This window comes from Natrix helvetica (assembly GCF_964273705.1).
Source record: "Natrix helvetica genome assembly, chromosome: 3".
NCBI classification, from domain to species: Eukaryota; Metazoa; Chordata; class Lepidosauria; order Squamata; family Natricidae; genus Natrix; species Natrix helvetica.
Window position 1 is genome coordinate 150652694 of NC_138549.1, and position 18927 is coordinate 150671620.

Consider the following 18927-nt stretch of genomic DNA (forward strand, 5'->3'; position numbering starts at 1 on the left):
TTTAAAAAAATCTGTGGTTCAGAGACAGGTGTCATTGGAGGGAGCTGGTTTTACAAAATTGCTAAGTGGTACAAGAAAAAAAATCAGAAGCTGTGCCATTTGGAAATTTTATCTCTTTCTGCATGCCTGTGAGTTCCTTGTTAATGGAAATAGCAAAGGGAGAGTCAGAGGTGCTGCTTATGGACAGAAATAAATGCTTGCAGCTAATGTGAAAGTAATAAACTAGAACATATATCTGTATCGAAGTCATTTTTCCCTCTTTTTGCAAAACTGGGATTGGGTTCTCTGTTAGTTTTCCCAGTAGGAAACACTCCTCTGGGTTTTTCCTCTGAAATTCAAACTCTGAACTCTGTTTTACTCCTGCAGTCATTGATGCTTGTGCTAATGAGAGACATGGCTGTGAGCACCAGTGTGTTAATTCACAAGGCACCTTCACTTGCCGTTGCCGGACGGGCTACCAGCTTAACCAAGACAAGAAGACCTGTAGCAGTGAGTAAAATCTGCATTGCTTCAGCAGCTATAGGGAGAAATAACCATTCTGCAGCTGTTGTTGAAAATTGGGCGTGCTTGATGTGTGCTGCGCATGCATGCCCAGTACAATAAAAATTGTTCTGGGCATGCACAGAAGCCAAAAACAAGTTGAGAAACAGTTCAGGGGCGTGGCAGGTCTGAGTCACTGCCGGTTCCAACCACCAGGCTGCCAAACCATTAATGGTTTGGCCAAACTGGTCCGAACCGGTAGGAACCCACTACTGATACACATACACACAATTAATAGTCATTGATTATGTATTAGTTATGGTACCCAACGTAGTGTTTAAAGAAATCAGTGCTCATGTATGTACAGTATCTTCTAGCTAGTTAAACAAACTAGAGTCTAGATTATTTTGTTTTTTAAAAAATCTGTGGTTCAGAGACAGGTGTCATTGGAGGGAGCTGGTTTTACAAAATTGCTGAGTGGTACAAGAAAAAAAATCAGAAGCTGTGTCATCTGGAAATTTTATCTCTTTCTGCATGTCTGTGAGTTCTTTGTTAATGGAAATAGCAACAGGAGAGTCTGAAGTGCTGCTTATGGACAGAAATAAATGCTTGCAGCTAATGTGAAAGTAATAAACTAGAACATATATCTGTATCGAAGTCATTTTTCCCTCTTTTTGCAAAACTGGGATTGGGTTCTCTGTTAGTTTTCCCAGTAGGAAACACTCCTCTGGGTTTTTCCTCTGAAATTCAAACTCTGAACTCTGTTTTACTCCTGCAGTCATTGATGCTTGTGCTAATGAGAGACATGGCTGTGAGCACCAGTGTGTTAATTCACAAGGCACCTTCACTTGCCGTTGCCGGACGGGCTACCAGCTTAACCAAGACAAGAAGACCTGTAGCAGTGAGTAAAATCTGTATTGCTTCAGCATCTATAGGGAGAAATAACCATTCTGCAGCTGCTGTTGAAATTTAAGTGGTAAGGTGGCATAGTGAAAAAGGTCACCCCTTCCTTGCAATGCTGGGATCTTTTCTGTCCTCATTAAATTATAGAAAAAAGGAGAATCTGTGGGCCCTTTGATGTTGTTGAACTAGAATTCCCAGGAGCCTCAACCCTGCTGGCCAAGGAAAGGGAGGTGCTTATGGTAGTTCAACAACTTCTGGGACATCTCAAGCTTTCCACACTGTATTAAATATATTCTCCTGTATTTTATGCCAGTGTTGTTTGATGCAAAGGAAATGGAGCCATCTTACAGGAAGGAAAATGTTTGCAGCAAATGCTGGATCTTGAGTCCAGCCATTGGGTTAAAATCAACAATGCAGGTTGTTTTATTGCACATGTGAGGTCCTCTAATGGTTTCTTTCTTCTTTCAGTGATCAATTTCTGCAATTTCAACAACCACAGTTGCCAGCATGACTGTGTTAATATAGTCAATGGATATTATTGCCGATGTCGCGATGGCTTCACTTTGCAGGCAGATGGCAAAACTTGCCAAGGTACATTTTATATATGGCTGGCTGTGGCTTTGTATGCTTTAATCTATCACATATAGCACACACTTAAATGGGCCAAATGATCTGTAGAATTAGACTAGCAGAGTTGTGCAAATAGTCATCCACTTGGGTTATGAATATGATTCTGATGCTCTAGATCAGTGATGAGTAAACTTTTTGTAGTTGTGTGTTGAAAGCATGCACCTAATGCAATGCATGCATGTCCCCACACATCACCGCATGCGCACAACTCCTGTGCATGCCGCAACCCGCCCGCTCTCCCCCCTGCCCATTGCACATGCACGGCAGAGACCCAAAAACTAGCTGGCCGGCGGGAGGCATGCACAGATGCACACTGGAGCTGAACTATAGTGACGGCTCAGAGGCCCGCAGAGCGGGTTCTACATGCCCCCTCTAGCATGCACGCCATCACGGCTCTGGATTAATAATAAATGACTGTAATACAAAAGGTGCTCTTTAAAAGTTTGGAATATTGTGAAGCATTGAGAAATATGTTATTTGTATATTTAATATTTCATCTATAAAAAATCCCTGTTAGAAATAATCCTTTGGTTTCATGAGAGGTATCATCCATAGGTTGATGGTATTTGGTGGTATACCACCATTCCATGCCTAGGGAGAGCTGTTATGGAAATCTTGAACCAATGTCTGGAGCCTCTGATGGACTGGGTGGAAAGAAACAAGCCCCAGCAAGCTGGATATACTGTCTGTCTCAAAATTCTGGGTTTTTAAGAAATTTTGGTTCCAGGATTAGTTTAGGTGGGGTAATCCTTCTCCTGAAACTGCAGATAGAAACTATGGCTATATGTTTGCCCATATTTTGCTGGTATGCCACTTACGTCCTCCCGGAAGCACTGAATCATATCCTTACCACCAAATATTTGGATTGTTGCAGTGTGCTTCACTTGGTGCTACTTTTGAAGGCAGTTCAGAAGCTGAAACTGGTCCAGAATGGAATGACTATGTTAGCTGACGAAACTCACTATTCAGAATAACACCTGAACACCAGAATAATACCTGCACTGTTTGCTGATAAACTTCTGGGCCAGGTTCAAAGTGCCAATAATTACCCATAAAGCTCTCTGTTGTGATTCAGGTTTTATTAGGAACTGTCTTTCTCAGAATGATTCTGTCCATCCTATGAGTTGGCTGGGAGAGGGCTTGTTTCTATTAGAGATGAAGGGTTGATGGGCTACAAGGCAGGATTTTTCTATGGCAGGCCAACTTTCCCTAGAAAAGCTTCCCTTCTCCTCTCCTCTCCTCCCCTCTCCCCTCTCCTCCCCTCTCCCCTTGCTATTTAAGCAAGTTTTCAGAGTTAAATTGATGGGTAGAATATTTTATCATGTATATTTTCAGTATGATTATGGTGGGTAGTGGTGGTTGTGTTGCAATGATTATGTTATATCATACATACTGCCCTAAGTTGCCTGAGCAGATGTTATGGCACTTTGTAAAATAAATAAAATGTGGGGAACACTTTTGTACAAGTTATGAGACTTGTATGGGGTGTTTCTTACCATCCTCTTAAGGATAGGATATTTCAGCATTACCTATAGATAAGGTGACTCCACTGTCTTGAAAAAAATAAAAAGAATAAATTTGGAAAAAAGATCTGAAACTGAAAGCAGTTCAAAAGGATAAGAAAAAATAATTGTTTATGTTTATAACTTTGCTTTACAAAGGGAAATTCAAGAGCAAACTGGGAAAATAAGTAATTAAACAAATGTAAACTATAACTTTCTGAAATAAAGGATATCTTATATAATAAAGGACACATGGTCCCTACACATTTAGGTGAACCAACCTGGATATTTGTTAAAGACATACTCATGTTTATTTCTGAAGATATTTGAGAAAACCAGGACTAACAACAATAAAAACAATATTGTATCTATTACAGTACTGCACAAGTCACCATTCAGTCATAATACAGCTATTTCCACTCTAACTGTGGAGGAAGCCAACTGTAGTTTGACACATATAAAGGTTACCCTATTTGGCAAAATATATTCTCTGAGTGATACATGACATGCTTCTTATTGGTATTTCAGCCAATGATCTCTGCAATACTGTAGAGCATGGATGTGAATTTAAATGTCTCAGTACGCCTGGCTCTTACCATTGTGTCTGCCCAGAAGGTCAGCAACTACAGGCAGATAAGAAGACCTGTAACAGTGAGTATCAAGGTCTTTGTGCTTGATGAAAGGCTCCTCCAATGTATTGGGTATTTTTCCCAGCTAAGCATCTCATTAAAAGTAGCCATAGAGATTATTCCAGAGATAGCAGACAAGAAAGAGTGGCATTTTGAATGAGCGCCATCACTTTTGCTAGTGGGTATTTTTACTGAGTAAGGGTGGCTCAGTGGCTAAGAGCTGAGCTTGTCGAGCAGAAGATCAGCAGTTTGGTGGTTCAAATCCCTAGCGCCGCGTAATGGAATGAGCTCCTGTTACTTGTCCCTGCTTCTTCCAACCTAGCAGTTTGAAAGCATGTAAAAATGCAAGTAGAAAAATATGAACCACCTTTGGTGGGAAGGTAACAGCGTTCCATGCGCCTTCGGCATTTAGTCATGCCGGCCACATGACCACGGAGACATCTTCGGACAGTGCTGGCTCTTCCACTTTGAAACGGAAATCAGCACCGCCCCCTAGAGTTGGGAACAACTAGCACATATATAAGAGGGGAATCTTTACTTTTACCTATTTTTTCTGAACTGAATTCAGAGATGTGTTTCTGATCCTTGGAGACATTTTAAGCCAGCATACTAAATCATAAATGATTTGGTAAAACTTAGAGTCATCGTGACAGTTATATTACTTTCTGGAGCTTATTGGATGTCCCAGAGTAAGCACCATGACTTTGAAGAAGACAAAAATGCATTTGATTGAGAAATGCTTTTAGGATTTGTGGTGAAAGAATGAAAGGACTGCTTGATTCCCCTATAATCTAGCACAGTGTTTCTCAAACTTGGCGACTTTAAGTCCTGTGGACTTCAACTCCCAGAATCCCCCAGCCAGCATAGCTGGCTGGGGAATTCTGGGAGTTGAAGTCCACAGGACTTAAAGTCGCCAAGTTTGAGAAACACTGATCTAGCAGAAAGCTTAGGGTACAATTCAATGAAGGGGCATGCAAAGATTTTGATGTATAAACATATTCAATGTATCAGCCTTGGCTAGAGTTAGAGACAGATATGGTTCGCATGCAACCCCAAAGGGTTAGTAGGAAAAACAAAGGTTGACCTAATATGAGCTAGTGTCTGGAAGAAAGTCAGACAAAATTCCAGTAATCTGGATGCAGAGAATCTGATTTAAGTTATGCCAGTGGTGATTCTGTGTATTTGGATTCCTTTTTACTTAGCAGCCTCTGTGAGTGATAGAGGAACTGCCTTGACTATTTTGGCTTCACATGTTCTGATTGGATTGTAGTGGTCTGAATCCTATTGGCATATGTGAACTTGCCTGTTTAACTGAGAAGTCGGTGCTCTGTGGTAACTAAATTACTTCCAGAAAGGTGAATTTGAACCACTGCTTCATCCCCACTCTGATATTCAATGAGTAGGTAAAGGAACAACCATATCTTCTATGACAAAGAAACACACAAAAAGATCAGAAGCAATAATACAGATGGTCCTCAATTTACGGTCACAATTGCAGAGGTGGGTTCCTACTGGTTTGGACCGATTCTCCTGAACTGGTAGTGCTGCTTTCAAACAGAGAGTGAACCAGTTCTCTGTTTTTTTAAAAAAAGTGGGCCTGCCTGCCCGCCCCAGAGTTATACTTACCTTTATTCCAGCTTCCAAAGTCCAGCTGATCCGGGGCAGCAGCTTGAATTGCTGCTCCTCAGCTGTTTTCCTTTTTTTTCTGACTAATTTTAGCTCAATTGCACACACGTGCACAGCACATGTCTGGCACGGGCTCAGCAAACCGGTTGTAAAATGGTTAGGAACCCACCACTGCACATTTGGGACCAGAAATTCTGTTGGTAAGCAAGGCAATTGGTAAGAGAGTCATGCCTGATTTTTCAACTTTTTTTGCATGGCTGTTAAGCAAGTCAGTACAGTTATTAAGTGGATTGTGTGATCATTAAGTGGAATCCAGCTTCTCCCATTGACTTTTTGTCAGAAGCCAACAGGAAAGGTTGCAAATTGTGACCACATGATCCCAGGACATTGCAACAATCATGCATGCTATTATACATGCTAGTTGCCAAGGTCTTGAACATATGACCATGGGGATGCTGTGTCAATTTTAAGTGCAAGGACTGGTTGTAAGTCACCTTTTTCAGTGCCATTGTAGCTTTAAACAATAGCTAAATGTAGGATTGTAAGTCAAGGACTACAGGCTGGAAACAAGCCTGTTTCTGGACTTCCGGAACTTCCAGTAGGCCTGTTTTCCCTGCTCCTTGAACCTCTGTGCGGGCCCTGCACTTACCTGGCATGATGAATGGGCCACGTGGAGACTCCTGGGAGGGACAGGGTGGGGCGAGGTGGTAGGGGTGTGATGGGCATGGCCAGCCAGGGGTGGCATTTGGGGGTTCACCAAACTGGGCAGAATCCTAGCTATAGGATCTTCTGAACCCATCTGAGTCTGCAGCAGTCCACCCCTGCTGACAGGGACTTGCCTCTCTTTTCTTTTTCTTTCTTGAAGTCAAAATCAAAACAGCCTCATCTCAACTTTTTTTCCCCTTGGGCAATAGAGTGCAAGGCTGGGCACATTGACTTGGTGATGGTCATCGATGGCTCTAAGAGTGTCCGGCCCCAAAATTTTGAGCTGGTGAAACAATTTGTCAACCAGATAGTGGATTTCCTGGACGTGTCTCCTCAAGGCACCCATGTGGGGCTGGTTCAGTATTCTAGCCGAGTACGCACTGAGTTCCCACTCGACCAATTCACCACAGCAGATGATGTTAAGGAAGCTGTTCAAAGAGTGCAGTACATGGAAAGGGGCACCATGACTGGCCTGGCCCTCAAGCACATGGTGGAACACAGCTTCTCTGAGGCAGAAGGTGCCCGGCCTCTTTCTCAGAACATTCCCAGGATTGGCCTGGTCTTTACGGATGGACGCTCTCAGGATGACATCTCAGAATGGGCTAGAAAAGCCAAAGAATCAGGTAAGGCAATTAATGGAAAGTGTGATATATTTGCATTGTTGAAGGTAGCATACATATATAGTGCTCTCTCACTTTAAATTAAATGTTAAAATTTTAAGATAATAAAACAGATTTAAAAATGAAATTAAATTTTAAATTAATAATTTTTTTTAAAAAAAATCACATTTATTTTTTAATTTTTAAATCAATAAATCAATAACAATTTTAAAATTAAATTAAAAATTTAAATTTCCTAACAGTGAGAACACTTAACCAGTGGAACAGCTTGCCTTCAGAAGTTGTAGGTGCTCCATCACTGGATGCTTTTAAGAAGAGACTGGACAGCCACTTGTCTGGAATAGTATAGCGTTTCCTTGAGCTTGAACAGAGGGTTGGACTAGAAGACCTCCAAGGTCCCTTCCAACTCTGTTATTCTAATTCTGATTCTTTTGTCCAATTCTCCTTCACATCAACAACCTTGCAAGAGACGTTGAGCTGCAAAAGAATGACTGCCCCATAGTAAACCCTTGAGTTTCCATGACTGATGGTGTAATTGTGCTTGGATCTGCCCTATCATAGTGCGGTACTTTAAACTCTATAACACGTTAGCTCTTTCTGTGTTTACAATGTGTTTAATGGATTGCAACACTATTATTCATAATTGCATAGATGCTAGTGATATAAATAGTATAATAAAGGGCTCTGAACTGGTTTAATCCTTGAGAACACCTCCCAAATGGACACACTTTGCTATAACCCATGACAGAGATATACTAAATTATAGCTTTCTTTTGAACAGCAGCTTGATCACTAAGCTTGTGTGAAGTGGTTTGGTTTCACGTCATTGAGGTGCTTTGTGCCACAGAAACAGTGCAGTTCTTAACCAAGAGATTTGAAACGCCTCAATCAGCAGTTCCACTGCTCTTCCAACTATAGGAACTGTTGTATGGAATTTCTATCGTCTCCAGGAGAGCTGAGAAATGATGCTTTAGGCCTTCAAACTAAAGTATTTCTTGAAAGCTTTGCATAGCACATTGATCATTTATCCAGTGGCAGAATAATTTATCTGCCGCTTCCAATGTCAGGACTTAATAAAATAATTAGCAACTTACTGATCTCACAGTGTTTCCATATGGTCTTCCAGATGTCCAACTCTCAAAAATCCTACCCAGCATTCCAGCTGAAATTTATGAGAGGTGCACAACATATCTAGAGAGCATCAAGTAATGAAAGACTCAATTGTATAAATTTAGACAAACTTTTTAATATTTGAAATGGAAAATAGGATGTTGCCATTATTTTAGAACTAGATTGTCCAGCTGGGCATGGGGTGGAATACAACAGCTGGAAGCTGTTGGACTCTAGTTCCTCATTCAAATTGATCAGGGATGGTGGGAGTTAAATACAATTAATCAGGTACAACTTTCCTCCAAAAATTGCAAATGCTCCAACACTGGAAGTTTTAAAGAAGAGATTGGATAACCATTTGTCTGAAGTGGTGTAGGGTTTTCTACCTAAGCAGGGGGTTGGACTAGAAGACCTACAAGGTACCTTTCAACTCTGTTATTCTATTCCAACAAGTTTTCAATCCTGGTCAAGCGAGATTCTCAGATACCTCCTCCTATTTTATTCCTTTAAAAGTAACAATTATTAACTATCTTCATATTGAAGGAGTTTCCTTATGTTGCTTCCATCTCTTTCGAGCCAGGTGTTTGTGGCTAATTAGTCAATTCTCCAATTTCCTTCTGTTATTGCCAAAGGAAAAATGTCTAAGAGTTTCAGATTAATAGTATGTAAAAAGAAAAGAAAAACCCTGAGATACTGATACTGCTTTCTTGGCAGTTATTAAAATTCCAAGTGATGAAACAGATAGACTGCTCATGTTTTGCAAACTGAACCTAGAACTAAGAAAAAAAAATATTTTGTCCATTGCCAGTGTTATTTTTGGATTCAAATGCCTTATGTCTCACTGAAGCTGATCCAGACTTTCTGCCCTTGCTTTTCCCCCAAGAATAACCAAATGCATTAAGTGTGACAAAGTGAATAGGGATTTCTCAAAAGAACTGGCTCTTTGCCTATGTCCAAAATATGATAATTTGAATCTGGTGATTTGTATCTTGAGTGAGAATTCTGCATTGATTTGTTTTGTGACCCATTTATTCATTTTATTGGGTTTGCATTCCCAGGAAACTTCCCCAAAGTTTAAAAGTGTCAATACTCCTTCTATTCTTCTTCTAACTTTCATTTTCAGAGTCTCACGGGGAAGATTATTGTGTACATGACTCAACTCTTTGTAGATATACACTTATTTGTTCATTTAAATAATTTATATGGCTGTCTGCCTCACATTGTAATCTCAGGTGACACACAACAGCCGAGATCTGTTCTATAGTACATAAGACCCTGGCTATATTATTTTTTTGTAAAATTTATTAGCCACCCATCTTACCTCAGGCTAACTCAGAGTGGCTTTACTGCTATTACTAGGCTTTTTAAAAACCTCCTTGTATGAATAAAAGTCAATTTAATATGTGGGCACCCATCTGTATGTACGGGTCATTTTGGTTGTTTGAAAATTATGTTAGCAATTAAGCAGTTGTTGGATTGATAAAACATTCTTTGCTTCATTTCTGTTTGCTATGCTGCACAGTCCATCTACATTTCCCTTCCTGCTGTTTTCAGCTGTCTTTAACCACAAGCAGCACATCTTGTTCTGTCAGTTTCAAATTGTACATGATACGAACAAAGGCAAATATGTGTGTCCCTGGATAATGTAGCAGGATCCAATCTGAGTCAGTCACTGGGACCAGAATGGATCCTGCAACTACCAAACTACAAAAGCCACCAGCCTACTCTGATCAGCGATTGAAGAATAGACCTAGATAATCTTCATATTGAAGGATTGTTCATGAAGTCTAATTGATATTGTTTAGCTACAGATTGCTATATCCATCCTGACTATGATACTCCTCCTCCTTTGCTTTTCATATCCCGAATAGTAAACAGTGTGGGCTTCTGACTCCAAGTCAGAATGGGATTCCAGCCCATTTCAATTCACTGATGCCTAATGTGTAGTTAGTCCATATATGACTTTTTAGCTTTCCCATATTCATGCTTTTTATGTTCTGTGTCCGTATTGCTGCTACTCAATGTAGATGTCTGCTTGCTTTAGAATCCTAACCAGTTGGTTGTTAGTTGAGGACAACCTGTATGTATAAGTAACCCCTATATTGTTTTGCTTCAGTGACAATTTGCAGCTTTTCCATGGATGTTTAAGTGATATCTCTCCACATGTCCATCCACCATGTTATTCCCCTCAATCTTGTCAAACATTGTTATGTTTTCCAACATATCAAGTGTTTGCATTCTATATCCAATGTGGGAATTTCTCCTTGCAAATTATGACTCAAGGAAACAATTAGCCTTTATTTGGTCCAGAACTGATTTATTGGTGTTTCCATGGTACTCTTAGCAACTATTTCCAAATCTATAATTTGAATATCCAATTTGTTGTTATCTTTCTTTCTTTACATTTCTCTCTATTCCTAAACCAAAGGAAACAACATTATTTACTATCTTCTATTCTTTATTAGCAGTGAATTCATTAAGCATGGTAGTTGATATTAGCATTGTCTTAATATTTAACATAACACAGCCATCCATCCTTCCAAGGTAGGTAAAATGAGAATCCAGACTGTAAGGGGCAATATGCTGACTCTGTAAACCGCTTAGAGAGGGCTATAAAGCACTGTGAAGTTTCCCCGAAAATACGACATGTCCTGATAGTAAGGCCATGCCACATTTTTCTGGTGGACAAAAATATAAGCCCTCCCCCGCAAATAAGCCCCCTGGACAACACCCCACCTCTGACCAGGCAGAGCACCACTCACCAACTTAGCAGTATCCTGAAGGAGCCAAGCTGTGGGAAAGGGGGGGGGGCAAAGATGATCACGTTGCTTGGTGCCTTGGGGATGCCGCTAGGTTGGTGAGTGGCGCTGTGCCCAGCTGAAGAGGGGGGTTGCTGGGCTGTTGCTCTTTTTTGAGTGGGCTCCCAAAGAGCCGGGCACAGCAGCCACCCAGCAAACCCCCTTTCCAGCCATGCAGAGCTGACCTAGGGGTATCGCCAAGCCGCGTGAAGGCCTGTGCACCACCGCCTGGCTCTCGCGGCTTGGAACCTTCGAAATGCCAGTGAATGGCACTCTGCAGAAATGAAGAAGGGGGTTGGGCGAGCGGCTGTTCTGCTCCCGCTTTTGCTCCTCCTAGCCTCATGATGCCCTGGCCCAGCTCTCCCTGCAGAGCCAGGGCACCTCCGCTGCCACCGCCGCTGCCACCGCAATCACAGCATGGCTTTTTCGGCGGCTTCCAAACCGAGTCTTCCAGCAGTGGCCACTCTGGGCGTATGCGCTATGGTTGTGGGCTGGCTGTCGGCAGAGCGTATATATTTTGTGTGTAAAAAGAAAATAAGACCTTGTCTTATTTTCGGGAAAACATGGTATTTAAGTCTAAGTGCTATTGCTATTAAGCCAATATTTTCACTATTTTTAGATTTGTAATGAGCTCCTCTAAGCCTTCTTTACTAGTTTGATATAAGTAACAAACAAGCAAGCAAAGAAATAATTTCTGAAAGATGAGGCATTTTTCTCATCTATTCATCCCATTTACCTATTAAGATGCAGTTTAAAATGAGCATTCACACAAATGCTTCAATTTAAAGTTACCATCATATGTTTCTAATCCACTTAGAATATATGCATGTGTTAGATACCAGAAACATTGGTAATGGTTTACACCAAGGTCCTTTACTCCGGCAGGAACAGAGATTAAATCTGATTCGTTGAAGGGTCTGACAGCTCCCTATAAAAGGACTGCTGTCAGACTGAACCTTCCCTGGATTGTACATAGTTGACTTGTGCTAATAAAGAGCTGTTTGTTAATCTGAAGCCGTAGTGTGCCTTCATTCACCCAATCTAACAGCATGTATGCACATCGCAATATATGCATGTATATATAAAGTTAAATGTGCTTAAATGCATTTTTGTACATTGTTTTGCCCTGCAGGGTAATGTTTATCAGGGTTTTGGTTGCTTATTTGTTAAAGAAAAAACAATGGAGGAAATACATTTTGAACTCTTTCTGACACTTGAGTTGCAACACTTGTACAGCACTGTAAAAGGGAATGATTCTAATAGTACCTGAATCACCTCTCTGCCAGAAGACAAGGGGTACAATGCAGTGGTGGGATACGACCGGTACGCCCCAGTACAGGCATACCGATGCCTGCTGGGAGTACCAGGTACCATTCCAGTATGGTGCTCCGGAGGGCCCACCCGCCCGTCCTCCTTATCTCTATTTGAGCCGATTGGGGCATTCACGCACACGCACGGAGCATACATTGCTTGCGTGATGCTCCGCCGAGCAGCTGGAGTGTCATGGGCGGTGGGTACGCATGTGCGTGCTGTGTGCATGCTGTGCATGTGCACATGGTGGATGGCCAGCCCCGTTGCAGCGTACCGGTTGCAACGGGATGTGGAACTCACCACTGGTACAATGGCATTAATGGACAAATCCCCAATTTTCAATCCTATTCACACTGGGGTAGGAGTTGGGGAAGATTAAAATATTTTAAAACCTGGCTTGGCTTCCATAAGACAATATTAAAACATGTTCGAAGAAGATGCCATTTCTCTGTACTTAGCAAAATTTAGCTACTTCATGAAAAACCAGTGATCTAGATAATGTGAAGGAGCTCCCATTTCCATCTGCCAGTGGAGCTGGCAGCAGATTCGGACAGTGAGGAGGTTGGGGAAGAATATGGGCCAGTCCTGGAGTCTGGGGAAGACTCTGATGAGGGCTCTGTGTCAGAGGCAGAGAGGGGGGCAGAGCCATATGTCAGTTATCAGATGTCTTCAGAGTCAGACATCAGTGAGGCAGATGAACAGCTGGAGCCTGTTCCCATTGTGTGCATGCACAGAGTTGCCAGATGAAGGGAACAGCTAAAGAACAGGGGTCGACTTGGGAGTAAGGCCACAAGTGGATGATGAATGGCCCCTCCCACAGGAAATAAAGGGGAGTGGAGTTTGCAGGAGACAATTAGTTTGATTAATTAGCTCGTGACTCTCTGAGACTCCTTGCCATGTTTTGCAGATATCGGCCTGGCAACTCTCCAAGCCAGATAAAGGTCTGTGACTGTAAATCCTCCCTTGAAAGGCTTTGCTGGAGGTGAATGAGCAGAATTCACAGTAAATTAATAAAAGGGATTGTTGTCGGGACAAGGAGTTTGCTTCATGTTCTTGGGAAGCCTAGGTCTGAACACCATCTAAACCACAAGTTAAAGCAACTGCAATCCAAGAATCTATTATGGTGCCTTCAATAGTACAATATTTCACCTGTCATCAGTTTTTAAGATAATCCAGTCAAGATCTTCATGTCATAGATAGGAGTAATTGTCGAAAGATGGTCCAAAATCCCATCAAATACAGCTGGTTTAATCCTCTAAAGCCTTTTGAGTTTTGATTATTGGAACAGCCAGCATTTTGGAAGGAAGATGTTGGTAGAGATTGTGAGCTGAGAGTACAAAGTGGATAGACTTACCTATATCACTTGTGTATGCAAAACTTAATTTTCTATTTCTTCCTAAGTGTTGTGAGAAGGAAACTTGATTTTATTTATCTCTTTGTTCCAGTGGCTGTAAAAACAGAATTAATGGTTGACTATAGCTTGGAGAATCAGGTTGCCATTCCTTGCATAGCTTCGTAACTTGAAATTTATTCTTATGTTGATGGATTTGCAGGAATCACCATGTTTGCAGTTGGCGTTGGTAAAGCTGTCGAGGAAGAGCTGAGGGAAATTGCTTCTGAGCCAGTGGAGCAACATTTTTCATATTCAGCAGATTTCCATACCATGACTCATATAGTTGACAATCTCAAACTCAATATCTGCCCAGGTAAGACATTACAGCTTCAAGTATTTAGATGAGATGTTCCAGTAAAACCCAGGAGTAGCTTGTCCGTTTTACATCTTGGTTTATATCAGGGGTGTCAAACCCAAGGCCTGCGGGCCAGATCCCGGCCCATGGGGTGCTTAGATCTGGCCCATGGGGCTACCCTGGAAACAGCAAAGGACCAGCCCGTGGCCCTCCCGAGGTTATTTTCCCCCTGGCAAGGGTTGCAGGAGGCCATGGCAGCCAATAATGGAGCTCATGAGCCCATTTTTGCTGCCAGAGCGCTCAGGCCATCACTGGTGCCCCTGATACGAGTGACATTAAGCTGGCCATAACCCCTGGCCACGGCCCCCACTCCCTGAGGTCAAACACAACCCTGATATGGCCTTCAGTGAAATCGAGTTTGACACCCCTGGTCTATATCTTGTCCTAACTATCACTCAGGATCCAGGCTACTTTGCATTACAAAATGATGTTGTAATCTGAAACAGCTAAAATTGTTTATCAAATTTGCTTCACACCATAATTATAGCCTTGGGCAAGTCTTATTACATGCACTGTATAAATATGCATACAAAAATAGTCATCATTAAATGTATTTCAGAGTCCTTAAATAAGCACAATACAATACAATACAATACAATACAATAGTAGAGTTGGAAGGGACCTTGGAGGTCTTCTAGTCCAACCCCCTGCCTAGGCAGGAAACCCTATACCGTTTCAGACAAATAGCTATCCAACATCTTCTTAAAGACTTCCAGTGTTGGGGCATTCACAACTTCTGGAGGCAAGCTGTTCCACTGATTAATTGTTCTCACTGTCAGGAAATTCCTCCTCAGTTCTAAATTGCTTCTCTCCTTGATTAGTTTCCACCCATTGCTTCTTGTTCTACCCTCAGGTGCTTTGGAGAATAGTTTGACTCCCTCTTCTTTGTGGCAACCTCTGAGATATTGGAATAATGCTATCATGTCTCCCCTAGTCCTTCTTTCTCTTAAGCTAAACATACCCAGTTCCTGCAACCGTTCTTCATATGTTTTAGTCTCCAGTCCCCTAATCATCTTTGTTGCTCTTCTCTGCACTCTTTCTAGAGTCTCCACATCTTTTTTACATCGTGGCGACCAGAACTGAATGCGACATCAGAACAACATCTTATGGGTTTTAAACTATGAGTTATTAGGCTTATGGTTGAAGAAGACCATGGTTAAAATAAATCAAAGCTTATTATCATGTACGAACCCTCCAAAATGGGCATATTAGATCAATTTATTTAAGATTGTCCGAGGGTGTTGGGGCCTCTGGTTCATGCATAGAGGATTGGATTTCTATGTTTCTAATGAATTTTGTGGTATTTCAGAGGAGGGCACAGGAACAACTGAAATCCGTAGCCCCTGTGAATGTGCAGCCCTCGTACAATTCCAGACAAACACTATTGAAATCCTACAAGACCTCACCAATAAAAATATCCTTTAAATAGTGTAACTTGCACAGAATGTGTGATTGAAGAGAGAGGGAAAATTTAAATTAAATAGGAAAATTGTTTAAACCTATCCTTTTAGCAAAATGTGAACTTTTTACTTTGAATGTCTTTGAGTATTTTTTTAAAAATGAAGATTTAGGGAACTGTTCAATAAACTATTTAATCTAAGTACACATATGATAAATTTCTAGGAACTAACACAGCAAGCAAAAAGTAAAGGTTCAGTGGATAAGGGATTGAATATAGTTGAGTGCTTACAATGATGTGTTTGCAATTTGAGGAAACGTAAGGAAGGGGGAAAAAAAGGATCGCCTGACATGCAGCTGGGATATGTTCCCTGCCATTCAACATTTCAGTGTATCTTCACATTATTTCTTGTTTTGGCTTCCTTAATGCAAGCACTTGCTCAGATGATGGCCAGACTCGATCATTTGGAAAACCAGATTGCCAATAAAAAGTGATTGTCATGAGAAGAGACCCTACATTTTGCGCAAAGAAATTTCTTGTACTTCATCCTTGGCATATCAAGAGTGGTTGCAATGGTTATCTGCTCAGGATCTTTAATGGGACTCTTTTTTCCTCCAGATTGTTTAAATTATATTTTTTTTTTACATTTCCCCCCCTTTTTTTGGTAAAGATGAGAAGTTGAGATGGAACACTAATGAAACTGATTGACTTTCGGTAGGTGGACATTTCAGAGAAGGAAAAGGAAGTGACATGTATAGTGTCTTCAAGAGCTGCTGGGATTATTCAGTAATTATTGATTTTTTTTTTTAAAAAAGGGAATTTGAACCCAGAACTCTTGATTTGCAAAATGGGAGCAGGAAGCAAGAAATTCCTTCCTTGCTAAATTATATTTTCAGAAGAGACAGCATCACTGTCTAACGTTCCCAAACAAAAGAATATGCCGTGGTCGCACAGTGGTTAGAATGCAGTACTGCAGGCTACTTCTGCTGACTGTCGGCTGCCTGCAGTTTGGCAGATTGAATCTCACCAGGCTCAAGGTTGACTCAGCCTTCCATCCTTCCGAGGTGGGTAAAATGAGGACCCAGATTATTGGGGGCAATAGGCTGACTGTGAACTGCTTAGAGAGGGCTATAAAAGCACCATGAAGTGGTACATAAGTGCTATTGCTATAACTCAGGGGTGACCAAACTTGGGAACTTTAAGACTTGTGGACTTCAACTCCCAGAATTCCCCAGCCAGCCATGCTGGCTGGGGAATTCTGGGAGTTGAAGTCCACAAGTCTTAAAGTTCCCAAGTTTGGACACCCCTGCTATAACTATTGATGGTTTTCTATTTTTCATTGTGAACAGCTGACTCCTCAGTCTCTTCCTGATAAGCAGCTTTTCTTACCCAGGAAGATTCGACATCTGTTTATACTACAACTCCCAGAATTCCCAATTAGCATCTTGTAGTTTGAACACACCTGGAAGTACGCAGGGCAGGGGGGAAGCCTTGAATAAAACATTCTGTCTCAAAATCCTTGCTTTTGAAAGTGGATCTTTATTTAAATCATCAATTAAAATGAGTTGGTTCAAAAATTGAACAAAAGAGTCTCATTGGAATATTTCCTAGGTCCATCCTGACTTTGACAGAATTGCTGAAGAATTTATCATGATTTCCCTTTAAAAAAAAATCAGTGAATTCTTTTAAACGTTCTATATGTGTCTGCATATATGTATGGACCTTTGTTTCTAAGAGAGGGCAGGGGTAATAATTTTTCTAAATGTCTTTTTATTATATGCAAATTTTATCCTGATAAATAAACTTGTTATTAATTTCTTACTTCTTTCTATCTTCTTTCTATCTTCTTTCTATTAGAAATATGTGAAAATAATTTATATTTGGATAATTCTCTTTCCCTTCCCTCCAATTATTTTACATATATAAATAAGCTGAACAAAAGTTTCAGGGTTAGCAAAAAGGACATCCTTACTTCAGAAAAAAAATCAAAATCAAAATCAAATCCCTTCCTCATGAACACAGATGCATCCATGTGGAGACAAACATCTTGTCAGTGATTGATGCTCTCCCATTCTATAGAAGATTGCCAAATCTAAAAAGGGAATGTTTTACGTTAGATCTAAATATTCTCTAAACTGGTTCTTCCAAGCATCCTGGACTTTGACTCCTTTAATCCTTAGCCAGATGGCTATCAAAGCAGATCCACAAGGTGAACAGGCACATTTACTTCCCACAGTGAAGTCATGTTTTACTTATGTTGTGCAAGGTGCTATTGTAGCTAAACCAGGAGAGAAATATAAACAATCAGAGAGACTTCAGTGATGGAACAATGCAAAGCAGACAACACCCCAATGATGTCACTCTCTGCCACCTCCAACAGTAAAGTAAGCTTAAACACATGAATAAAAAAACTCTGCTTTAATTCTTCTGCTTTAAAACGTTTGTTACGCAGTGAAGCAACCAGCTATATTATTGTTGTTGGTTCAATAGTCACTAAGTCATGTCTGACTCTTCCGACCCAATGGATCATATGGTACCACTCTGCGGGCACGCAACCCGTCGCCCAGCTCAGCTCCACTGTGCATGTGTGAGTGCCTCCTGCCGGCCAGCTGATTTTCAGGTCTCTGTCGCACATGCGGGAGACACGCATGCATGCACATGGGGGGTGTCTCATGCATGGGGATGGGGGAGTGCGGGGGGCAGTGCACCCTGTTTTTTGTTTTAGGAGACTGTAGGGAAGCCTGCTAGGCCCAAAACGGGTAGCCGAGGGTGGGGTGCGGCTCCCCCCCTCTGAGGCCCATTTCGGTCCCAGGAGGCTTCAGGGAGGCCTGCTAGGCCCAACATGAGGCACAGAGGTGTCATGCATGCATGAGCAGGGGGTGGGGTGCATTGCATTATGGGTGTGGGCTATCACACGCATGCATGCAATTTTGACACGTGAGGAGAAAAGATTAGCTATCACTGCCATACCAGGTCTTCCACTATTTCCCAGAGTTTGCCCAAATTCATCTTCACTGTGTCAATGACATTATCTAATCATTTCATTCTCTGTTGTCCCCCTTCTCCTTTTGCCTTTAATCTTTTCCAATATCTGGCTCTTTTCCAATGAGTATATTGTTGTATATCCTTAAATATTTAATGGAACTTTGTCTTAAGTGCAAAAGTTAGACAGGAGGAATCCTTAACTATCTTACACTGCAAACATCTGTATACTCATGGGAAATCACCATATGGGTATAGCACTGCAAACAGTGCACATGCTCAAAAACAGTGCACCAATTTCAATTTGATTAGAAAATTGGATTTGTTTCGGAGCATATAGGAACATGAATTTAGCATCTTCTTTCAATTCTTTTAAGCAGCTGTGTGGTTCCAGGAAGAAACATGGAGGATTTAATGAGTTGCAGACAAAACTACATTTGCACTCTGAAATACTTTTTAATGAAATGTTTCCAGTGGTGGGATT

General features: G+C 41.3%; 1 protein-coding gene across 1 annotated transcript in view; it reads left to right on the forward strand.

The window, feature by feature from the left end:
* MATN4 (matrilin 4) overlaps positions 1–17282 on the forward strand; it is a 71991-nt gene extending 54709 nt beyond the window's left edge. The window contains exons 6-13 of the mRNA XM_081947553.1: positions 367–489; positions 1259–1381; positions 1852–1974; positions 4044–4166; positions 6685–7098; positions 13868–14020; positions 15372–15476; positions 15897–17282. Coding sequence (XP_081803679.1) covers positions 367–489; positions 1259–1381; positions 1852–1974; positions 4044–4166; positions 6685–7098; positions 13868–14020; positions 15372–15476; positions 15897–15955 — 1223 coding nt within the window. The 3' untranslated portion in view covers positions 15956–17282. The remainder of the gene's footprint in view (positions 1–366; positions 490–1258; positions 1382–1851; positions 1975–4043; positions 4167–6684; positions 7099–13867; positions 14021–15371; positions 15477–15896) is intronic.
* The last annotated feature ends 1645 nt before the right edge of the window (positions 17283–18927 follow it).